We start from the raw sequence: 24,614 nt of genomic DNA on the forward strand, positions 1-24,614 counted from the left end.
ACACCACAGAACTTCAAGGGGAACTTGGCTGGAAGTGGTGCTAGCCACAGGCCCTGAGGAGAAAGGGGAATTGTCACTGAACTGGAAGTTGGGAAGTGTTAGGGCACCTGAAGGTCATGACTGGGGTGAGGGTAAAAGCAGAAAGTCTGGCCAATCCCGGGAGAAGGAAGAAGAGGCCTTGGTTTATGGCAGGAGTCAAACCACAGGGAGGCTGTTCCTGGCCATGCAGAAAAATCCCGCTCTGGGAACCCCTTCCACGCGGAGGGAGTGCGGCGTTGGGGTGGGGAGGGAGGCGGCCTCAGGTCCCCACAGCGGAAGTCCTGTCTGGCTTTGGAAGAATGCTACTGTAGCAGCCATCCTCACATTGACTCCCACCCTCCACCTCCACCTCATTGTTGTGCCATTTCTTCCAGAGACGCCAAGAACCAGATCAGCCACCCAGACCGGAGCCCCAGGAACTAGGTCCCCTCAATGGGGACACAGGTGAGTTGCCTGCTCCATAAACGCCTTCCCTGACATCCATGAGGTTTCCTACTTTATAATTAACAAAGGTGACATAGCTATTTAATTACCTCAGGAGATTTTTAGATAGGTGGCATTAATAGGAGTATCGTGTCTAAAATCAGGGAGGTGATAGTCCTGACCTGTGCTTTCCTGTTCTGGTGACACCATACCTGAGTTTATTTCTGTAAAGTACATTTTTCAGAGGAATCCAGAAAAATTGGGAGGAGCGCAATGAAGGAAGAATGGCTTATGAGGGATCGGAAAGCCGGGCCCTGTAAGGAGCAGTTAAAGGGACAGAGGATGTTTTACCTGGAAAGAAGGTGTCACAGTAAAACACAGTTCTCTCCAAGTGTTTGAAGTGCCCTCAATGGAGAAGAAAAATAAGCCTTGTACAGTGTGACCCGGAGGTCAGAACTAGGGCCTCAAGGTAACAGGAACAGGCAGGCAGGATTCAGTTCAATCTCAAAGGATGGTTTTGTGTGGTGGTTGGCTTAAAACCATCAGAGCCGCCTAGTAATAGAAGAGTTCTCCATCTCTGAAGTGTTTAATTACAGCCTGGAGGCTGTCAGCGATATTGTAGATGAGGTTCAAGTACCAGATAAACAATTGAACCAGAAATCAGAGTTTCCCTCGCCTGGCTGTACATGAGAATTGCCTGGGGAAACTTCAAAGATACAGGTCCTGGGGCCCCGTCACCGACCAATGAAATCAGAATCCCCGGGAGTGGGGCTGGAGAGCCTGCGCTGTTAGTGATGATATATTTTTGAGTAAGCTTCTCCGCAGCTGGGGCCAGTCTGCTCCTGGTCTTGTGAACTAACATTTGGGACCCTGAGCCGAGTGATCTGTGAGCGTGTGGGGCTCTCTGACCTTGTGTGGGGCTCTCTGACCTTGACCACTGTGACTATCAGGACCCAGAGCGCTGACTCGCTTCCTCTGCCCCGATAGACTGATCACAGTGTTGGCTTCTGGCTTAGCAGCCCCGATCCCCACATTTCTCGTCATACCCTAGCCAGGCCCAGCCTATGGAGGTCTGTGATCTTAATAAGAACATGAGTAATAATTCGAACAACACTAGTGTTTGCCTCTAATGCTTGTCATGAGCCCCGAGGAACAGTTGGAGGCCATTTAGTGAACAATAGAGAACACTGCGCACTTCCAAATGCTTGGCACCACACTTGCTGCTTTTCTTTATTTAAATTTTTTTCTACTTATTGATTTGAGAGAGAAAGAGAAAAACATTGACTTGTTGCTCCACGTATTTATGCACTCATTGGTTGATTCTTGTATGTACCCTGACGGGGGATCAAATCTACAACCTTGGTGTATCTAACCAACTGATGCTCTAACCAACTGAGCTACCTGGCCATGGCACACACTTACTGCTTTTCGTGCATAACCAGGTGAATGAGGTGGTGGTGGAATCAGATTGTGTTGATTCATAGCCCTTCTCCCTGATTGTGAAATGGGAGCTCTCGGGCCAATTGCCTAACTCCTCTGTCCCTCGGTCTCCTCGCCTGTGAAATGGGAATCATCATGGTGCCCACCATTGGGTGGTTGTGCGGATTAAGTAACACCTGTGAGGCATTTGGAGCAGAGCTGGGCATGATTCCGGGCACGCTGACCTCTCGGTATTCCTTTCCTGCTGTTATTATTTCTATTGCCATTGTTTTCTACTTGAATCATTTCAATAGCCCCATGAGGAATGTATTATTATTGTCCTGATTTCACATGTTGAGTAACTGAGGCACAGAGGGGATGGGCCACTGCCGCAGGTCCTACCCAGAGCCTTTAAGACTGTTTGGAGTTTCCCTAAGCAAGGGCTAGACTTCCTGTTTGCGGCTCCTTCCTGCTCAGGCAGCTCCTCACTCTCCAGCTGGGGAAATGCTAAAGGCGAGGGTCAGACACTCCCAGGCCCAGGCAGGTGAAGCGCAGTGGGAAGAGGTGGGGACTGTGGGAACAGCAGAGCCCCCTCCTGGACGAGGGCGGCAGCTGCTCCTCACCCCAGCTCCTGCTTGACACAACCACACACACTGCCAGTTCTTTGGCTTCTGCAAAAAAGCTGAAAATCTGTAGTAAGTAACAGCTGCCCAGTCATTAAATATCAGCAACTATTTTTTTTTAATTTAGATATTGGGTAGGGTGCTTGGGTTGAGTCTGTCCTATGAGTTACCAGCTGTGCTGTGGATCCTAGGGACCAACACGAGACCACTGGCTCCTGCACTGAGGAGGCCTGCAAAGCCCGGGAGGCTGGGGCTACCTCTGGAGGTTGATCCCCAGCTGAAACCATTCCTTCGAGGAGATCAGGGTTCTCACCCCCCAGCTCCAGGCTCCCACACGCTCTGTCGCTGTGATGACCCCACTTCCACTCCGTGGGACTGCATTTATTTTGCTTTTTCACCTGTAGCCACAACTGTCCAGCTCTGCGCATCTGAGGAGGCCGAGCAGCACCAGAAGGAAATTGCCAGACTTCTCCAGCAGCACGAAGAGGACAAGAAGAAATGGGCACAGCAGGTAAGTCCCAGCCACTCTCTTTTCCTCCTGTTCAGCTAGCCTTGCAAAATCCAAGAGTGAGCACCGACTTTTGGCTTTATTGTTGAGGTAAGTATCTCTTACTCCTTTTTCCAAGAAGGGAGTCCTTTATCAGTTGAACAAATACCTCTAACTGCTTGCATACATTTCATTATATTCATTATATGCAAAGAAAGGTGCAGAAACACTAACACAGTAGAAGGGCTTCCTACCTCGAGTGGGCATCAGAATTAGAAGACTCCTAAGTCCCTTTCCACCTAGATAATTCTCGGGGATCCCCCTCTAAGCCCTAAAGAAAGCAGTCAGTCATTCCTGCTACGTCTGGGGGGTCTTGTGCCCTCTCTGAGCACATTCCCATCACTCTGATGAGGGGTGGGATTCTGATCACCTAATTCCACAAAGCACCAGGGGGCAGTGGGTGGGTAAGTAGGCTCTGCTGAACCTGAACCTGCTCAGTCTCATCCCGCTTGGCACCCCCACCCCCAGGTGGAGAAGGAGAGGGAGCTAGAGCTTCAAGAGAAACTGGCCGAGCAGCGGAGAGTTCTGGAAGGCGAGCATGAGGCAGCCCTGCAAGGTAAGGATGGAGCTGTGCCTTAGGGAGGGTGTGGGCGGGCCTCCTTCTGGCCCCATCTGCCAAGTTCACAGGGGGGACTCCCACTGGCCCCTCCTCCTGCCTCTGCTGCACCAGCAGTTGGCAGCTGAGGGCCTGCAGTCTGTCGGCTCCTTGACTGGCCCCGTGGGGCATCGCTCTAAAAGTCTGACATCATGCTTTGTTTCACCTTAGTTGGGAGGTGGGGGGTTTTTTCTTTTTCATTTTAAAGGCTATTCATGTTCCTTAAAGGACATTTGGAAAACCTAGACATGTATGAGAATGTTTCATATTTCTTCCGCACAGTAATGACAGTGCTTACAATTTCTGGTTAGATTGATCATTTCTTTCAAATAGCTTCCTTTCCTCTTCTATCACCAAATGTGGTCCTCATAGAAAATCTATAATCTATAGATTAAACAAAAAGATCTTAGAGCATGGTGGTTAGGACCTCAGAATCCATAGCCATCAGCCCTGGGTTTGAATTCCAGCTCTACCACTTAGCAGCTGTGTAACCTTGAAAAAGTTAGTTAGCTTTGTTCACAGGGCATTTAATTTAATTTTTAGGTAAATAGATAGAATTTAGAACAGGGCCTGATATTTTGCAAGATATTTAGCAAATAATTATTAGCATTATTATTTTATTATTGAGAAGATTAAAATTGTGTGCAGTTCCACCCAGAACTGGTCAGTTACCCCTTCGATATAGATCCCCTTCATTTTTTTGGGTATATGTAGGCTATACATCTACACACACACACACACACATACTTTGGGGGGAGGAGATAAATTGCTGTTGTTTTTTTACTTTGAATTGTATTAACAACTTATTAAACTTCTGTGACATAAGTTTTAGTAGCAACATAGCATTCCAGTGTGTACCCTTGTTCATTTAACTGGGCCCCTTTGGATAGGCATTTAGATCATTTCAAACTTTTGCCATTTTTTACAATAGTAATGATACATGTTTGAACCCCATTTTGTAAAATCTTGGCCACATTCAACACCACTGTCCATCACCACTATCCAGTTCCAGAACACTCTCATCACCCAAAAAGTAAACCCCATACTCACCCAGCAGTCACTCCACATACCCCCTCCCCAACTCCCAGCCCCTGGCAACCACCCATCCGCTGTCTGCTGGCTTTGTCTATTCTGATCACTCATATAAATGGAAGCGTACAACCTGTGGCTTCCCTCACCCAGCATATTTCCAAGCCTCATCCAGACTGCAGCATGCATTTGCACTCCATTCCTTTGTTGTTGTTGCTGTTGCTTTGCCCATTTTACCAATTACTCCATGCGTTTTCATGGCTGAATAATATTTCCTTGTTATTGGCATGGATACACCACACTTTGTTGCCATTCACTGGTTGATGAACACATGGGCTACCTCCACTCTTGGGCTACTGTGAACAGTGCCACTAGAACCAGCACCTGCTTGAACACCTGCTTTCAGTTCCCCTGCGTGTACACCCAGGAGTAGAATTGCTGGGTCATGTGGTAATTCTATGCTTACATTTTTAAGAAACCACCAGCTGTTTTCCACAGCGGCTGCACCATTTTACATTCCCCCCAGCAACGCACAGGGGTTCCAGTTGCACCACATCCTTGCCAACGCTTGTTATTTTCCGTTGTTGATACTATTATTATTAATATTATTGCCATTCTATTGGGTACAAAGTGTTTTCTCATCGTGGTTTTGATTTGCATTTCCCTAATGACTAATGTTGCTGAGCATCATTTCATGAACTTGTTGGCCATTTGTACATTGTCTTTGAAAAGGTTTACATATACTATTTTTGATGCTATTGAAATTGACCTAGAAAATGTTATGCCAGCTTTCCCTTTAATCATCAGTATTTGCATGACCTTTCCCCAGAATTATTTATCTTTTAAAAACACCGTGATGATTACTTATAGGTAATATTTTGTACCCTGTTCTTTTCACTTTAACATTCTATTAAACATGTATCCATGTAATTATGCTGTCACTAAACTGTTTATGAAGGCTAGACAATTGCATACATGGTTTTCCTTAGGTTCCCATGAGTCTAGACATCTAGATTTTAACTACTATGAATAACACTGCGCTGAACGTCTTTTGCATAAAGATTTGCACACGTTTCACATGATGTCCTCAGATGCCCAGAAATGGAATAACTAGAACAGAGGTCTAAACAATTTTAAGAATCTTGAAACATATTGCAACATTAGCACAAAATGTTTTGAAGTGGAATTGAGGCCCTCGCCCTGGGAATTGGAAGAGTTGCGTTTTAATACTAATACACCCCGTGAAACACCTCGTGAAGCTGGGCCTGTCTCTTGACCTCAGTACACTTTTTGTGACTCTAAAATCTACCTTGCATCTCAGTTCATTTCCGAAATATTTAAAATCTACCTTCCCTGCCTTACAAGGCTATTGTGGGAAAACAACTGTCCTCCAAACCTTGCTTGGATGTGATTTTTAGCGTTATAAATATATTGACAAGAAAAATGTCCTATTATAAAACCCCAGAGGAGAAGGGACTGTCTTAAGTTCTTCTCATCAGTCAGAATTCTTTCCTAGTTATTATTAAATTTCTTGGCACATATTAAGTGCTACATAAACATGTATTAAATGAATGCACAGTGTGGGGGGAAATATATGGGCTTTGTTTGGGGGAAGGTGTACAGGTAACTGGGAGAGGATAGTGGTGGTTTTCCACATTTGATGACCTTTTTTTGTCTTTTATTTTCTATTTTTGTTTTTATTTTTTAAAACAAAATTGACTATTTGGGGTATACAATTTCATAAATTCTAGCACATGTATAGATTCATGTAACCATCACCATAATCTGGTATAAAACAGTTCCATCACCCCAAAAATATTCTCCCAGGCTGCCCTTTTGTACTCATATCCTCCCCTACCCCCCACTGATCTATTCGTTTTGTCTTTTTGAGGCTGTTATATAAACAAAATAACACAATACCATTTTTATAATGCAATACCATTCATCCTGATGCCTTTGAGATTCATCCAGGTTGTTGCATGCATCATTAGTGTGTTCATTTTCATCTCTGAGTTGCATTGCATTGTTCACTCATTCACTTGTGGGACATTGGGTTGTTTCCAATTCGAGGCGATTATGAATACATCTCTTCTAAACATGTGAGCACAGGGTTTTGTGTGGACGTAAGTTTCCATTTCTCTTGGGTAAATCCATAGGAGTTGGATTGATAGGTCACATAATAAATGTAGGTGTAGCTTTATGAGAAATGGCTAAACTGTGGTCCCAAGTGACCATCATTTCATTCCATCAGCAATGTATGAGTCCTACTATTCTTTCTTGCCAATACTTGTCAATATTTTTCGCTGTAGCTGTTCTAATAGGTGTGCAGTGATATTTCTTTGTGGGTTAAACTTACATTTCAATAATGACTAATGCTATGGAACACCTTTTCTTGTGCTTGCTTGCTGTCTATATAGCCTCTGGTCAAATGTCTTTTCACATATTTTGCCCATTTTAATTAGCTTGCTTGTTCTTACTGTTGAGTTTTGAGAGGTCTTTATATTTTTTAATGTGAGTCCTTTGTATTTGCAAATATATTCTTCTAGTGGTTCTCAACCTGTAGGTCATGACCCCTTTAGCGGTCGAACGACCCTTTCACAGGGGTTACCTAAGGCCATCCTGCATATCAGATATTTACATTACGATTCATAACAGTAGTAACATTACAGTTATGAAGTAGCAACGAAAATAATTTTATGGTTGGGTCACAACATGAGGAACTGTATTTAAAGGGCCAGAAGGTTGAGAACCACTGTTCTAGACTGTGGGTTTGTTTGTCTTTTCATTCTCTTAACAGCAAAACTTTTCGTTTTGATAAATTCCAATGTATTATTTTCTATTTTATTGATTACTAGAGGCCTGGTGCACAGATTCATGCACCAGTGGCATCCCTCAGCCTGGCCTGCATGGATCAGGCTGAAACTGGCTCTCCAGCATCCCCCGAGGGGTCCCGGATTGCGAGAGGGTGCAGGCCAGGCCAAGGGACCCCACTGGTACACAATGGATCAGGGTGGGGAGGAACCACAGGAGGGCTCCAGGGCATGTCTGGCCTATCTTGCCCAGTCCTGACCGGCTAGACACCAGCTAACTTACTGGTCAGAGTGTCTGCCCCCTGGTGGTCAATGCGCATTATAGCGACTGATTGAACTATCAGAGGGACAATTAGCATATTAGGCTTTTATATATATCTAGATGCTTTTGGTATCATTTTAAAAACTCTTTGCTGAACCCCAAGTAACAAAGGTCTTCTATGTTGTCTTCCAGAAGTTTTATAGATTTAAGTTTTACATTTAGATCTATGTTACCTATTGTCTTTTTTACTATAACTTTCTGTGTGTGTGTGTGTGTGTGTGTGTGTGTGTGTGTATAATCATTGCTCTAAGAATTACAGTAAATGTAACAGTCTACTTAAATTAATATTTTACCACTTCAAGCAGAATATAGACATCTTACCATCATATACATCCCTCTAATCTCTCCCCTTTTTCTTGTACTTGTCTGATGTCTTACATTGACATATATTGAATAACCCATCAGACAATGTTATAATTTTTGCTTTTAACCATCAATCATGTTTTAAAGAGCTCAGGGAAGAAGAATAGCCTGTTATATTACCCAGGTATTCCCTAGTTCTGTTGCTCTTTCTGTATTCCTGAAGTTCCAGGTTTCTCTCTGGTGTTGTTTGCCTTCTGTCTGAATAATTAATTTCCTTGAGCAATTCTTTTAACGCAAGTCTGCTGGTGATGAATTTTTTTTTTTAGTATGCCTTCATCTGAGAATGTCTTTATTTTACCTTCTTTCCTGAGGAATATTTTTACTGGATATAGGGTTCTAGATTTATAGTTGTTGTTGTTTTTATTTCAGCAATTTTTAAATGTGCTGTTCCTTCTAGTCACTAAGGTTTCTAATGAGAAATCCACAGTCATTCAAACTGTTGTTTTTTCTAAATAAGACACCATTTTTCTCTGGTTTCATTCCAGGTTTTTTTCTTTGTCATTAGTTCTCATAAGTGATATGTCTGGGTGTGGACTCCTTTGGGTTTACTTCATTTGGGGTTCAGTGAGCATCTTTAATCTGTAGGTTTGTCTTGCCATATTTGGGGAGCATTCAACCATTCTTTCTTTAAATAGGTTTTCTGCACTACACTCTTCTCTTTTTGAGACTAATGACACAAATGTTAGACATTTTGAGGTTATCCTAAAGGTCCCCGAGGCTCTGTCCAGTTTTTCTAATATTTTCTCTCTGTTGTTCAGATTGGATAATTTCTACTGATTAACTTCAGCTTCATTAGCTCTTTCTCATGTCATCTCTATTCTTCTATTGAGCCCACTCAGTGAGTTTGTATTTCATTTATTGTACTTTTTAAGTTCTAAAATTTCCTTTTAGTTCTTCTTCATATGTTCTGTTTATTTGCTAAGAATTCCTATTTTCCATTCTTCCTAAGAGTGCTCACCCTGATGACTTCATGGCGCTTTTATAATGTCTGCCTTAAGTCTCTGGTAATGATTCTGTGGCGTCTCAGTGTTGGCATCTGTTGGATTTCTTTTCTGGCAAGTTGAGATTTTCTTTTCTTTTTTTAAAATATATTTTGATTGACTTCAGAGAGGAAGGGAGAGGGAGAGAGAAACATCAATGATGAGAGAGAATCGTTGATTGGCTGCCTCCTGCATGCCCCCTACTAGGGATCAAGCCTGCAACCCAGGCATGTGCCCTTGACCACATTCGAACCCAGGACCCTTCAGTCCACAGGCCAACACTCTATCCACTGAGACAAACGGGCTAGGGCGATTATCTTGCTACTTCGTATGCTAAGTATTTGGGATTGTGTGCTGAGCCATTTTGGATTCAATATGCTGAGCAATTTTGTATTGTTATCTTTTTGAATATTTGAGTACAAGAGATTCTGGGTCTTGTTTAAATCTCCTGATTCAGTGGTACTTCAGATTCTGGTCTTCTTGCCCAGTCGGCCTGCCACCATTTACTTTTCAGAGTCTAGAAACAGCAGCTTCATTTATTCTGTTCAGGTTTTATAACCACATTCAGCTTCCCCCTTCTTACCTGGAACCAGAACCTGTACTGATGGGCAAATTAATTAGGCAAATTAGACCCATGATTTTTAAAAAAATTAAGCCTGTAATTTTTCTATAACTGTCTTTTCCAGTTTTGACAGCCCTATCACATTTCTATTACTGAACATTCCCTTCTCTGTGTCACTGCCCACTCTGACAGACCCTCTGTCCCTGGGCCTTTGGCTGTATTAACCTTTCCTGTCCTCTCTGTCCCCTTTCCCATCCACTGTTGATTGGTCATTTCTGTGCTGTCTTCTTTCCATTGAGACATGGTTGGAATTTTCCAGAAGGTACTTTGTAGAGGAGGTGGGATGAAAAATATTACTCTATTGATTTGGGGAATGAATAAATCCAGCTCAGCACAGCACTGTGCAGCCTGCAAAGTCCTTGCATGTCCTGGCCTCGTTGTCAAGCTTATTGACCCGTTTCACATTCAAGGTAAAAGGACTTCTAGATATTTTAAGTGACCTCAAAGATCCTCAGTTTTGAAGAAGCAGGATCAGGACCAGGTGGACTTCCATGCCCCAAATCTAATGTACTTACCATAGTTTGTGCCGTGGTTTGACGAGTCATACCTCAGTGATTTCATGATTGGGTAACCCAGCTTACAAAACATCGGCCCCACGCATTTTCCACGCATGCTGTGGACTGAGATGAACAGCTTGACGTAAGACCTTTGGATCTTAGCCTCAGCAACGCGTGGGTGGCACCCATAATCTGGTAGGGTTCATGGTTCCTCGCAGGACATAATTTATTGCCATTTCCATGAGCTTTTATTATATATCTACTTTATTTCTGACACAGCCCCATGCCCATGAGATAGGAGGAAGGATAGGAGCATCCCCACACTGTTGGCCACCGTGGGCCTGCCAGAAGGCTTTAGGGTGGCATGTCTGGGTGTCTGAGCTCATAGAGGTCTCCTTTCCCTACAGTCCTCCGGGCCTCACAGGAGCAAGAGAAGGAAGCCCTTACCCACTCCTTCCAGGAGGCCAAGGCGGCCCTGCAGGTAAGAGGGGCTGGGCCATGTCAGTCTCTGTGAGAGGAGGGGAGGAGCAGCACGGAGCCCCAAACAGCCAAAGCTGGTGGCCTCTACCTGGGCCTGAGGGACAGACTTGATTGCCTTCCACGTATCCAGGCCTTGATAGGACAGCCAAGCTTGAGATTAGGGTTGGCCTATTTTGCAAAAACTGTTGGGAGGATCTTGGAGACGTCATGGGCTGCTGCCACAGTGTGATGAGACTGGTGAGTGGACGGATGACTGGGACCTGTGGAAGCATGAAAGAAGGCATCCGGCCCAATCTGGGTGGTCAGGGATTTCCTAAAGGGAGTGAGATCGAAACCAGAGCCTGGAGGATAGGTTGGAATTCTTCAGAACAAGGGTAGGAAAGGTGCCTTATGCAGAAAAAAAACAAAAACAAAAACCAGTGTGTTTCAAGGCATGGAGGAGCGGGGACCATATGGAATACCTGTGGGACTGGAAGAAGCCCAAGATGCCTGGGGTGTAGCGTAGAGTGGGAGAGAGAACTGGGGCTGGAGAGGTAGGCAAGGGCCAAACGCAGCGGAGCCTGTGCATCATATTAAGGGGTGCATTCTGTCCTAAAGGTAATGGGCAAGGTTTAGGTGGAGGAAATCCCTGGCAGGGGAAAGCTGTGGAGACAAGGATGCACCTTGCAGTTGGAGGGGTGATGTGATATTTGGCTGCAGGAGGTGGTGTGTAGCGGGAGCCGTGGAGATGAGCCGGGGAGAGTGTATTGAGCTTGGATTGGAGGTACTGTGAATGCCAAGCTAACACCGGCCTTGAATACCAGGACATTGTGCAGAGGGTAGGACCTCCTCAGTGGAGTGTGCAGTAACCACGGCTATGGAGGGGCAGTAAAGGCTTTAGGACATGAGGCGGGGCCGGTGTGTTTCAAGCAGTGGTTGAAGTGGTCTGCGCCTGCCTCGTTGGGTGTGGTAGAGCAGACAGGCTGAGGAACCCAAACGGATCCCTCTCTGGGAGGTGGAGAAGCCACCTACTGCCTCCGTGAGCCAGGCTTTGATCATCCGCTCCTGCTCCAGGAGACCATCGATGGACTGAGCTCCCAGCTGGAGGCCTTCCAGGCCAAGATGAAGAGGGTGGAGGAGTCCATCCTGAGCCGAGACTATAAGAAGCACATCCAGGTGGGTGGCAGGACACCTGGGGCCTTTCCTTCTGGAATCTCCAGGGAGGTCGAGGTCTGGGCCACAGGAAAGGCCAAGCCCTCTTCAAGGACAGAGATCAGACTTGACATTCTTCTCTTCACCAGGGACCGGAAGACACAGGGTCCCCGTGTCCCTGGGGCAGGGGAAGCAAGGCTCAGAGAGACGCATATGGGTTAGTAAAATGCTCGGGCTCTGGATTCAGGGAGAATTAGGTGCAAACGGCAAACCGACCACTTAGCACAGCAACTTAACCTGTCTGAGCCACGGTTTCCTCATCTGTGATGTCTCAAGGGATGTTATTGGGATAGAGTGAGCATGTGAAGCACTTACCGTGGGCCAAGAAAGGGAGGAGACTTCTGTAAGTCAGACCATGAGTTGGAGGCAGAGCGGGGAAGAGGGAGACAGCACCTGCCCTCTGCCTGCTGGTCTGATGAAGCCACTCATGTCCCTGCCTACGATCACGGGAGCCCCAGTCAGTTCTGGGAGCAGGAGCTGGAGAGCTTGCACTTCGTCATTGAGATGAAGAATGAACGTATTCATGAGCTAGACAAGCGGCTGATCCTCATGGAAACAGTGGTACGTGAAGAAAGTGGGAGCGGGGGTGTCCAGGGAGGTTACAGCCTCAGCCTCTGCTTTCTGAGCATTTCTTCAGTGGAGTGTGCAGAGGGTAGGACCCCCTTCAGTGGAGTGTGCAGAGGGTGGGACCCCCTCAGTGGAGTGTGCAGAGGGTAGGACCCCCTCAGTGGAGTGTGCAGAGGGTAGAACCCCCCTCAGTGGAGTGTGCAGAGGGTAGGACCCCCTCAGTGGAGTGTGCAGAGGGTAGGACCCCCTCAGTGGAGTGTGCAGAAGGTGGGCCCCCCTCAGTGGAGTGTGCAGAGGGTAGGCCCCCCTCAGTGGAGTGTGCAGAGGGTGGGCCCCCCTCAGTGGAGTGTGCAGAGGGTAGGACCTCCTCAGTGGAGTGTGCAGAGGGTGGGACCTCCTCAGTGGAGTGTGCAGAGGGTAGGCCCCCCTCAGTGGAGTGTGCAGAGGGTAGGCCCCCCCCTCCTCAGTGGAGTGTGCAGAGGGTAGACCCCCCTCCTCAGTGGAGTGTGCAGAGGGCGGGACCCAGATGAGGCCCCACCAGCTTTGACCTGCCACCCATGCTGAGACTGCTCTGTGGCCAGTCTGGGTCAAGCAGTGGCTCCTTGTCATCTGGGCCCTGCACTTTTCTTGGCCACTGGTGTTGCTGTCACATGGGTGACACCAGGGTGCAGCCTGGCTAATGAGGAGGGCCTGGCAGATGTCACGTGTCAGGCAGGGGCTGAGGAAGGCTGAAAACCAGACAGATATGGGAGGCCTGAGTGACCGGGGACAGGCCTGGGAGCAGAGGGTATTGAGGACACAGGCGGCTGTGTCTGCAGGAGAAGGGAGGTCTTGGAAACCGGGGGTTGGATCTGCATGAGATTACGTGGCTCTGGAAGAAGTCTCCCTGGCCTGTGCGTGCCACAACCTATATTTTAATCAGACATTTAATCTCAAATGTTCCCTATTCATTTTGTCCAACCATTTTTATGGCCTAGCAGAACAGGCACACTTCATTTTATTTCTATATAGTCTATCCCCTGATTTTTGGAGAACCAAGAACATCCTTTCTCTTCTGAAATGATGGCAATACTAGGTGGTGGTGGCCGTATCCTTTTTGTAACATTCTCATGTGGCCAAATGAAAAACGGGCCGCCCCCTGTGCCTCCTTAGCTTTATTTTTTTTAAAGGCATCTTCTTGCTCCATGAACTGTAACATTTGGTCTAGAGTGAGTCAGCGATTTTAGGGCCCACAGATAAGAGGGAGGTGACGGCACACAGTGTTTGGTGGCCATCTGAGCTCGTCCTGATTTGTTACAGAAAGAAAAAAACCTGATGCTGGAGGAGAAGATCACCACCCTCCAGCAGGAGAACGAGGACCTCCACGTCCGAGGCCGCAACCAGGCGGTTGTGTCCAGGTAGCTGTTCCCCGGCCTCCACTCCTCTACCCTTGTTGCCAAAACCTCCAGTGGCGAGTCTCAGAGAAGCCCAGGGAATGGGCTGACGGGTGGGCCCAGGCCTATCCGGGGAATGTGGCTCCTCCTTCCTTGGGAGCCAGTATCCCTGGGGACCAACTCTGCCTGGAAACCTAAATCAAAGGCCCTGATTAGTACCCGTTTGTCCCCACCCTGGCTGAGGGGGCTTCATGGGAAGCCCAATCTGAGACTAGCTCAGGAGGCCCAAAGAATGAATGAATGTACGTGAATGAATCAGATCTAAGGGCTTAGTAAATCAGAGCTGATATCATGTCAGACATAATTTGATGAATACATATCACCTATCCTCCTTATTACTCTAAGAGCTGGGTCCCCTTATTCTCATTCCCATTTTACAAATGAGGGAACTGAAATTTGACAAGAGTAAATAACTTGTCCAAGGAGACACAGCTAAGGGATGGGGCAGATTTGAACCCAGAGCTGTCTGCCCGTGAGGGCTCCTTGGTCAACAGATCAAGTCACCTCTTGCATGCGAGGGGGCCTGGTGGGGCGGTGGGGACCCTGGGGCAAGCGGGTGACCCATCTATGGAAGAGATCCTAGAGGAACGGGTTGGTCTCTGCAGCCACTGGAGACCCTGAGGGGCAACCCTGGCCTCTGTCTGCACCCACAGGCAGCTCTCGGAGGACCTGCTGCTCGCCCAGGAGGCCCTGGAGAAGGAGTCGCAGCTGAGGCGACAGCTGCAGCAGGAGAAGGAGGAGCTGCTGTACCGGGTCCTCGGGGCTGACGTCTCCCCCGCCTTCCCCCTGGCCTCCGTCACGCCCACTGAGGTCTCCTTCCTGGCCACATAGGCTCAGAGCCTGGCCACCATGCCGCCTGTGTCACCGCTCCCTCTGCAGGACCTTCAGAGGAGACGGCAGGAGCCTCTCGTTCTGTCCCCAGGAGGGACGAGGGCAGGAGAGAGATGGGAGCCAGGGTGTGTGCCCGGTGAGCCGCGGGGCTCGGGCCACGTAGACTCACCCATGGGCGTTAGAGGCCCCAGGAAGCCTTCCCTCAAGTTGGCCCAGGGAACAAGCAAGAGGAGCCCTTCCGCCCCTCCCCCCCACTCTCTGTTCAAATCAGGGAGTTTTGAGGCTTTTCCCAGGGGGAGCCTGTGCTGCTTTGAGCATCGGACAAAGAGGACACAACCTCCTGATCTTAACTTGTCAGCTTTGCTGCCAGCTCATCAACCTACCCCTAGATGTCCGCACTTCTGCCCTGGCCTTCTCTCAGCCTCAGTTTACCGCTCCTCTAAAGCGGATGGGGGAACTGAGCAAATGACTCTTACGTCAGACAGTGTCCCATTCTAGGATTGTCTGAAGATCAGATAGGGACTTCGGGACAGGGGAGGAAGTGGGCCAAACCCTATGATTCACCTGGGAAAGGGAGCATCTGGGAGGGGGTCAATGGAGGCCCTTGGGGCTGGCAGTGCCAGGGGCCACCCAGCCAAGGCAGGGTCTGGGCAGGGCATCGGACATGCCACTGCTCCTGCTCCCAGAGTCTGGTAAGCCAGGGCGTGTGGCCAGAGCTCCTCCTTGACCAGGCAAAGCTCACTCCTCAGCCCTCCGGGTCCTCAGTCTCAGTGCCACGTGGGCACAGGGCCCACCTGGTGCATCTGAATCACTCCACAGCCAATGCTGGAACCTCCTCTCTGTCCAGATGAGGAAACCTAGGTGGGGAGTGGGGCTCACAGAGCCAGGACAGGGGCCTCATCTGCCATTCAGGTCTCATCGTGTGCTTTTTCTTTCTCCCCAGGCTCTGGGAAGATCAAGTCTGTGACAGTCTCTCCTCCTCCCTCTCTCTGGCCCCCACTCACTCCAGTCTCTTTTACTCCTGCTCGCACCTTAACTCCTTCTACCACCCCTGACCCCAGGCCCCTAGCACCTGGCCCTCCGCTTCCCCACCAGTGCAAAGGGGTGGCTGGAGCAACTCACCCAGGCAGGCCAATCGGCCCTCCTATCTGTGGATTTAAGATTCTTCTCAGGAAGCTTCCGGTCAGCAGGAGGCTATAATAACAACCTTCCTTGCATAGAGCATTTTAATTAAATGCTTTTCAACACACCTCCCCCTCCGATCTGCATAAAATATTGAAGCAGGTTCTTACCTCTCTTCAACATCAAAGCAGACAGATCACAGGAGTCCAAGGGCCTTGCCTGAGGCCCCCAGCCCTGGGCCAGCTCGTAGGAAAAGTTAGTCCACTAGAACTAAGGTTTCCCCCCACGGTCCCAGCTGCCTTCTTCATTCATTTCTAGTTCTGGGGGTTCTGCAGGGCTAGGGGAGTCCAGCGGTGGGCAGACGGGTTATCCAGGAGCCTTGGGGCAGCTCTGGAGTGAGTTACACGCGGACTTCTTCACGTAACTTTCTCCAAAGCCTGCCTGGGAAAAGTGGTGGCCAAGTAATTTGAGCAACTCTAGGTTCAATCCGATGAAGCAGATCTGCCAGTTGCAGGCCTTCTCAGAACCTTTAATATGCTAACAGACATTTCAGAGTCCCAGGGAAGAAGCAAAGCATTTCCTAAACTTCTCTGGCTGCGTTCAGAGCGCTTCCAGCGGCTGCAGAATGCCCTTTGGAAAGCCTGTTTCTATGGGCGGGGCAGGGCTGGAAAGGGGGCAGGTTGTGGGGAGCACAGGGTTTCCCTGTGTAGCCTGTGGTGCCTGGAGAGATAAACTGTGGTCTTAGCCTCACCCTGGGGCAGACAAGCTATGGAAACCAAATAGAAACACAATAGTATTCTCTTGGCCTCTGTGTTTTCCTGGGAGAGGGAAGAGGTGGATCCTGCTGATGACCTCTGCCAGGGGCAGACATCTGTGAGGAATAATCCTGGGGCCTGGGTGGCTCAGCAGGGTCTAGGCTTCCTCCCGGGGTGCTGGTGCCCCCCTGGCCCTGGCTTTGCCCAGCCCTGCACCTGGGGTTGGAATGGAGCTGGCTTTCAGAGCAGGTCAGGGCAGGGCGTGAGGCAGTGAACATGAAGTGAGGGGTGAAAGTAGAGATGGGAGAGTGTAAGGGGTGAAGGCTAAGGTTCTTTCTCCCCAAGGGGGGCACCTCCTTGGCATATAAAACACCAAAGTTCACACAATTACCTACCCCTGCTTCTGCCCACTGCTCATATGCAGATGCCTGCAGTCAGGGAGGGACTAGGAAGGGGCAGGGGAGACTCAAGGGCTCCGGGTCACATGGACACGGGTGGTGGCCATCCCAGTGCCCTGAAGGTTGGTGGCCCGGCAGGTGTAGACGCCAGCGTCCCCAGCCCGGGCCTCTTCCACATACAGGGTGCTCCCTGCCTCCTGCTGAGCCTGGCCCTCCTTGTGGACCACGTCAGCCCACTCGCTGACATAGGGGGGTCGGCCCATCTGTAGGGAAGAGATAACCATCTGTCAGCTTCTCCCAGTGCCATCTCTCACTCCGGCCCCAGCAGGTAAGAGGTACCACGTATCCTTCCGGGGAAGGGGAAGTGACTTGCCCAAGACCACAGCTCAGTGTCAGAGCCCCCGAAAAGCCAGGTTTTTTTGTGGAAAATGCGAAGCTTGTCAAGTCCCTGGAGAGCAGCTGGGGTCTCCTCCCCACTCACGGACACGCAGCGGGTAACGGGCGGAGCAGCACCTCTCTGGGTGGATGGGTAGCACTCTGGTTCTGCGGGGATGTCAATGGCTACTCCCTCCCCGGAGAGGGGAAGTGGGGGACTCATTATCAAAATTGCCTGGGAAACACTGAGTCAAGCAAAGTTAAACTGGGGAGACGCAGACCACTGCGTCTGTCACGTGTGCAGGTGGGTTTTGAATCTCCAAAGTGGGTGATGGTTATAAGAGGCAGTGTTCTCCTAAGAACACTCTTTTTCGAGGAGAAAATGTTTGGGGAGATGCTGGCAGAGGGAAGCCATGGTCTCCCAACCATCTGCATGTCCTTTTTCTCTTATTGGGTCTCAGCTTCCACTTTTGACAAGTGGGAGAATGACACCCCGCCCCCTCCACCACACCCCCCCCCCACACACACACACACACTATATCTATGTCCTAAAACCTCTGGGGACAGGGCTCACCTTCAGCACATTTTTTTCTGGGTCCAGCCCTCCCTCCAAGTCAAATCCCAGCTCTTTCAGGAAGCCTTTAAATGTTCCTAAAGTGACATCTCCATCATGGCAGAGTGACAAGACTCCTTTGTTTCTCCCCTTGAATTTACAACGAGTTGGGTATGTGTAACTCAGAGGATCCCTAGCTCAACACACAAACAGCCTGAAAGATCCACGCATTGGGGCATCTGAAGGTGGGCGCATTGGAATGAGAAGGGGAGAGGGAAGAGGGAAGGACAGGGATGGTGGCAACAGATGTGGTTTGCTCCCCACTGCAACTCCAGCAAGCAAGGTCCTGGTGAAAAAGTGGAGCTGCAGCCCCCACAGTAGGGCCTGGAGTGTAAGAGGGGCAGATGTGAGATCATGAACTTGCCTTTCTGCCCTACCCATCTCAGCAGAGCCCAGTAGAGGCCGTGAGATGCCTCCAAAAACACAGCAGGGTCAGTGGCCACTAGTGTGTGTGTTGGGGGGGGGGAGTGGCTCTGGGAGCTCATGAAAGCCGTTCTCCACCACCCACCACATCCCTCACTTCAATGGTCATGTCATGTAACAGAGGCGAGCTGGTCACAGAGGGGAATCCCAGTGGGTTTGCAGTGTTTTCCTCAACCTTAATGATGCTACTCCACCACTAGCCCAGAGGTGCTAATGGTGCAGGTAAGAGAACACAAAAACTGGTGCTATGCCACCATCTACAGGGAAACAAAAGAAAGTACCTACCTATTAACGTGCTGAAGTGAGAGCAGAACAGTATCTAAACAAGCGTTCACTGCCTCAGATGTGCAGACAGAGAAGCAATCCATCAAATACCATGAACAACCAAGGTAACATGCACAGAAAGAAAATGAAAAGTCTCCAAATTCAAAGTCATGGAAGACTGTGACTTAAATGACAGAGAATTCAAGATTGTAGTGACAAGGAAACTCAATGGTATACAAGAAAACTCAGAAAGGCAGTTGTATGAGCTCAGGAATAAAATCAATAAAAAGGAGTACTTTACCAAACAGATTGAAACTACAAAAAAGAACCAAACAGAAATTCTGGAGTTGAATAACTCAATAAATGAGATGTGCAATGTATTGGAGAGCATTGGAAATAGAGCAGATCAGATGGAAGAGAGAATTAGTAAGCTTGAAGATAGAATCTAGGAATAACCCAGGAGGAAGAAGAGAGGGTTTTTGTTTTTTTAAATGAAAGCACCCTATAAGAACTGATCACATTAGGAAGAGCAACCCAAGGATAATACATGTAATAGAAGAAAGAGAAGCCTGTTCAATAAAATAATTGATGAGAACTTCCCAACCTATGGAAAGAACTAGAATTTAAAATTGAGAGAGCTAATTGAACATATAATTATACCAACACAAAAAGATCTTCTCTAAGACACATTGTATTTAAATTGTCAAAAATGAGTGACAAAAGAATTCTCAAGGCAGCCAGGGAATCTATAATAATAAAAGCATAATATGCTAATTAGACTGGACATCCTTCCGGATGAAGCCCGGATGAAGCCAGGGCTGCGAGGGAAGCCCGGGTCCCAGGTGCCAGAGGGAAGCCAGTGCCAGCAGCCGGGGGAAGGAAAGCCTACTCTTGCACGAATTTTGTGCATCGGGCCTCTAGTAAGACTATAACCTACAATGGAAACCCCATTTGATTATCATGCAATTTTATCAAGAGAAGCATTACAAGACAGGAGGGAATGGAAGGAAATATTGAAAATAGTGAAAGATGGGAACCATCAGCCAAGGATTTTATCCTTTAGATATGAAGGAGAAATTAAAGCTTTCCCAGGCAAAGAAATGTTAAAAGGAGCCCCTCTATCAGAAACAAAAACACGAAAGTATACAAAACAGACAGAAGCAAGACACGGCTCAACTCCCATTTTTAAGTGATTTGGGCTGGTTGGGCCTCAGCTTGAATGTCACCTCAGAGAAGACATCCTGACCGCTCTATCTTAAATACACCTGGTCACCTTCCCATTTCATCCTTGATGTAGCTCCTAGTGTTCTCCAGATGATGGCGTTTGTTCACTGCCCCTTCCCGTTTAAACTGTGAGCTCACAGAGAGCAGAAGCCCTCTCTTATTGGCTCAGCATCATAGTCACAGTACCCAGTACAGTGTCTGGCTTGTGGTGGGTGCTCAATAATTATTGTTGGATAAATTAACAAAGGAGCACATTATACATTTTTATACATTAACCTGAGAAGTAGCTCTATTTGACAGATGAGGACACACAGGCCCAGAAAGGGGAAGTGACTTGCCCAAGGTCACTCAAATTAGTAGTGTCAGAGTTGGGACTAGAATCCCTGTTCACCAGATTCCTAGTCAAGCAGGGGTTCCACTCTGCTGTGATCGCTCCTGGCCCTCATCCTAACCCTTCACTCCCACACTCCTGCCTCAACACACCACCACCACCACATACACACATATTTTCATCCTCTGCTTACCTTCTGCCCCGGATATTCCCAACGGAAGTCCACAGCAATCTCTGGCTCACTCAGAACCGTGCAGGCCACACTGAAGTTCTCTCCCAGGAGGACCGATGTTGTTGAAGCTTGGATGGTGGGTTTGGGGGACGATGATGGGTCTGCCATGGAGAAGATGGGAGAAATGGGGACAAACATGTTGAATTGATTGTTGCAATGATTGAATGGATGGGTGAAATGGTTAAATTGATAGAGGATGAATGGTTGAGGTGGTTGAGTTGATAGAGGATGTGTGAATGGTTGTAATGAATTGATAGAGGATGAGTAGGTGATGGAACAGTTAATCTGATGGACGATGGGTGAATGGAATGGTTGATTGAAGGGAGGATGGATGAATGGAATAATGTGACTTGATTAAGAATAAGTGGGTAGACAGAAAGGCTGAACGGATGCAGGCTAGCTCAATAGCTGATTGCCTGGCTATTTCTGGACAAGATGGTTGAATACACGGAGTGTTGTGAAAAGGTGGTTGGTGGTTTAGAGCTAATCCACAGATTCCAAACCTGAGGTTCCCAAAGGAGGCATCCCTCCCATATCCTCCCCTGCCATGCCCTGCCCTGCCCTGCCCTGCCCACCCAGAGACCTAGGCTCACGCACAGTTGATGTAGATCAGCATGTACTTGGTAGAGATTTGTCTCATGCCTCGTAGGCTGGCCAAGCAGAAGAGGGAGCCAGCCAAGGAAGCTCGGGGCCGGTGGATGGTGAAGCCCTTCTTCACATCAAAGGAGATGTCCGTACCATCCACTGGGACCTCCTCTGGGGGGAACTCTCGATGCAGCGTCACCTGGGCCAGGGGGTTGGTCACCTGGCAGGGAAGCAGGACTGGTTGATGACTGCGTAACTGTATCACCTCATAATAATTGTCTGTGGGGACAAAGAGTTCTTCTGGGTCTGGGAAGGAAGGAGGGAGAGAGAAGAATGAGCTTAGGACAGATGTATTGTTTCCTGATGCTCTACCATCACTCATGAGCATAAGTCCCTTGAGAGGATTTGAAATCCCACTTTCCCTGCCCTTCTCTATTCTCCATGTTCTTTCCTCACTGGTAAGGGGTTCTGGACTGGGAGCTGAAGACCAGCCTGCTGGTTCAAGCTTTTGTCATTAGCTGATTGTGCATCTTAAATCCCTCTCTGGTCTTTAGTGTTTTCATTTGTTCAATGTGGGGTTCAGATGGCTTGGTCTCTAAGGGTCCTTCTATATGGAAAGTATTACAGGAAGTACTGAACTTGCAGTTAGGTTTCTGGTTGGATTCCCAGTCCTGCCACCCTCTCACTGTGGGATCTTAAGCAAATCACTTTCTTCCTCTGAGCCTTGGTTCTTCTTACATGTCAAGTAGGAGCAATTATGGCCTACTTTGCAGAGCTGATAAGAAGCAAATGGGATACTGGCTATGAGGCACCGGGCCTGTGAGAGGCACACATTCATCAAACTCTTTCAAGGTACCTTTAGCAACATAGCCTCAGGCCAGATTCTTGGGTGCACAATGGTTCAATGAGTAGGAATTAACTGGGGACCAGCTTTCTAGAGCAGTGCTGTCCAATAGAACTTTCCGTCAAGATGGAAATGTTCTGCATCCGTGCTGTCATATGTCACCACTAGCCATGGGCATTTCAAATGTAGCTCGTGCAACTGAGGAGCTGAACTTTAAACTTTATTTCATGTTCATTAATTTAGATTTAAATAGCCACATCGATTTAGTGGCATCTGTACTGGATGAAACCGCTCTAGGGTGAGGCAAATGCAATGGTTAACTTTGGCTGGACATCAGAATCACCTGAAGTGATTATAAATAACCAAGTCCTGGGCACCACCCCCAGACCAAGTAAATCAGCACCTTGCTGGGGGCGGGGGAGAGAATCGGGTGGTTTAAAGTTCCACAGGTGACCCTAGTGGGCAACCAGACTTGGGGAGCACTGACTGCTGGTTCCCAAATCTTCCCAATGTTGGCATTCCAGGGCTCCAGGCTTCATCCAGCCTTAATGGGCATGGCGCCCAGAAACCTGTGTTTTTTAAGGTGTTTCCGGGTGACACGAGTCAGGGTCAAGGACCTCTGGGTTGGGTATCATTACTGCTACGGTTGGATTTGAGTAAGGGAAACTCAGTGGATTCTAGGGGCGTCATCTGTTTCCTTGGTGGGACAAAGTAGGGCTCCTCAGTTCTCCTTGGAATTAGCCATGGGACCCCAGACGGTTACAGGTAGGATCTTGGAGACCACTCGCGCACTCCCTCACTGTGCAGGTGGGACGAAGGGGAAAGACTTAGACAGTTATGTTTGGAGGGTTTTCTGGGACCGCGGTGCTTGGAGACCCTGCTCCAGGGCACCTGTGACGAAGATGAAGGTCTTCCCCTGGCGGTCCTCGCCCTCCGTGCAGGCGGCATCCTGGCAGTCTCGAGCCCAGCAGCTGTACTCCCCGGTGTCCGCGCCCGTGGAGTTCACCAGCTGTAACCGGCTGTGCTGGCTGAAGTGCTTGATTCTGAAAGACCGTCGGTGGGGGCAGGAGAGGGGGTGGCTTGGGACACTTAGTGGCAGCATTGGGTTGGTTGACAGTCCTCCTCCCCAACTTTCATCACTCAAAGCCAGCTCCCCTTCCCCAGTGGAGCTGGCCGGGTTTGTATTGGCCCCACCCACCGTTTCTGATTGGCTCGCCTATCCCACACGCAACTTCTCATTGGATCATCTATTCCCCGCTGACCATGCCCACTCAGGGCAAGCGGGATCCCCCAAACACCTCTGCGCTCCTTGGCTTTCCTCTGGCCCTTGGTTCAGGGCAGCAATTGCCCTCTAAGCGCCTCCACCTGCTAAAGGAGGCAGAGTCCCCGGAGATCTCATGTTAGGAAACTAAACTGAGAAACAGCAGGCAAACCTTCTGAACCCAGGACTATATCCCAGCCTCCGCCTGGTTTTCTTCTGGACTGGAGTGGGCAGTGCTGGTGGGGCCAACTTTGTCTCTCTTTCTGGCTTCCCGACGCGGTGCCCCTGACAGAAGGGTGGCCACCAGCTGGACTGTCGGCCTCTTTTGCTTTGCCTCTGCCACCTTCCTCCCTACGGGCCCTATTTGCTGCCCCCAGAACTGACTTCCCAGAATTGTGGGAAGGCACGTGTCCATTCTGTGAAGCCACTCTGCCTCTGATGGGTCTTGCGAGCCCACCTTACTGTCTCCTTTAGGTGCCTGCAGTTGTACAGAATGGGATGCCCAGTGTGGGTCCATCTTAATCCCTATGAAAACGGTGTAAGTGCTTATAAGCCGCTGCCCAGCTTCCTCCCAGCCACCCTGGACCCATTCAGGCTGTGGCAGGAGTTCCTCCTCCCCATACCTGAGGCGGCCCTCACCCTCCTCTTCCAGGTACACGGGCACCCTCCAGCGGACCACCTTTCCCCGGCAGCGCAGCTCCGGGGCTCCCCAGCCCGCAGGCTCAGAGAGTCCCCCACCTTCTGGAAGTGGCCCCTCCCCAACACCCGGGTCAGGATGGAGGGGGCCGGGGCGCTGGGAGCTGCAGCCTCCACAGGAGTCTTCTTCTGCAGGGGCTGCTGTCTCCGCTCTGACTTGGGTTTTCTCCTGCCAGAGGCTCCTGAGGGCTTCACCCCCCCAGGGCTGGCTGCTTTGCCGTCCTTGTTCTGAGCCTTTGGAGCTCTGCCAGGCTCCTGGATTTCAGCTGCAGGAAGACAGGGTGGGTCTGGGGTCACTGGCCTTCACCATTCGCCTCCAGTTCTGTCCTTTCCTCACCCCAGGAGTTGACTGATCTCAGAGTTCTGTTAGGACCTTGTACACAAGTCATTGTCCCTCTTTAGGGGAAAAATATAAAATACAGACAAACCGAGAAAAATATTAAATTTGCCCCCAAACTTACCATCCAGAGATAAGCACCATGAATATTTGAAGCACGTTTCCCCAAGGCTATTTGAATGCAAGTATTTTAAACAACTACTTTGTTAAAGATAAAGTGGAATAATATAATACATATCTTTAATCTGAATTCTCACTTAGTGATATGTTTTGATTACTATTCCTTGGCAAACACAGGTACACCAACATTTTTTTAAATTTTTCTTTATTGATTTTGAGAGTGAGAGAGAGAAACATCCATGTGAGAGCAACATCTATCGGCT

General features: G+C 48.7%; 2 protein-coding genes across 6 annotated transcripts in view; one reads left to right on the top strand and one right to left on the bottom strand.

Annotated features, from left to right (window-relative positions):
• Positions 1-16,336, top strand: part of CCDC69 (coiled-coil domain containing 69) — a 30,226-nt gene extending 13,890 nt beyond the window's left edge. For 2 of the 5 annotated variants that reach the window (XM_006089123.3, XM_014456178.2), the window contains exons 2-9: positions 414-483; positions 2,909-3,015; positions 3,520-3,607; positions 10,677-10,750; positions 11,803-11,904; positions 12,382-12,501; positions 13,807-13,904; positions 14,594-16,336. In XM_006089123.3, the coding sequence (XP_006089185.1) occupies positions 414-483; positions 2,909-3,015; positions 3,520-3,607; positions 10,677-10,750; positions 11,803-11,904; positions 12,382-12,501; positions 13,807-13,904; positions 14,594-14,771 (837 nt within the window). In that variant the 3' untranslated portion in view covers positions 14,772-16,336. Of the gene's footprint in view, positions 1-413; positions 484-2,908; positions 3,016-3,519; positions 3,608-10,676; positions 10,751-11,802; positions 11,905-12,029; positions 12,182-12,381; positions 12,502-13,806; positions 13,905-14,593 lie in introns of those variants that run through there. The other 3 variants (XR_002829379.1, XM_023754114.1, XM_023754116.1) reach the window with 3 other exon arrangements.
• Positions 16,337-16,490: 154 nt separating this feature from the next.
• Positions 16,491-23,052, bottom strand: LOC102435628 (platelet-derived growth factor receptor-like protein). The gene is made up of 4 exons (XM_023754117.1): positions 22,829-23,052; positions 21,106-21,399; positions 20,470-20,609; positions 16,491-17,309 (listed from the first exon to the last, which is right to left on the bottom strand). Exons 1-4 carry the CDS (start codon positions 23,037-23,039, stop codon positions 17,115-17,117), a joined length of 840 nt encoding a protein of 279 aa, XP_023609885.1. The 5' UTR covers positions 23,040-23,052; the 3' UTR covers positions 16,491-17,114.
• Positions 23,053-24,614: the final 1,562 nt, after the last annotated feature.

This window comes from Myotis lucifugus, unplaced genomic scaffold (assembly GCF_000147115.1).
Source record: "Myotis lucifugus unplaced genomic scaffold, Myoluc2.0 scaffold_56, whole genome shotgun sequence".
Lineage (NCBI taxonomy): Eukaryota > Metazoa > Chordata > Mammalia > Chiroptera > Vespertilionidae > Myotis > Myotis lucifugus.

Bases quoted from the DNA above. Each gene is read 5' to 3' on its own strand.
- LOC102435628 (XM_023754117.1), bottom strand. From the start codon at position 23,039: ATGCTGCCACTAAGTGTCCCAAGCCACCCCCTCTCCTGCCCCCACCGA. The intron at 21,400-22,828 runs GTGCCCTGGAGC...CTTCCTTCCCAG, and splicing joins GACCTTCATCTTCGTCACAG to ACCCAGAAGAACTCTTTGTC. The intron at 20,610-21,105 runs GTGCGTGAGCCT...TCTCCATGGCAG, and splicing joins CATGCTGATCTACATCAACT to ACCCATCATCGTCCCCCAAA.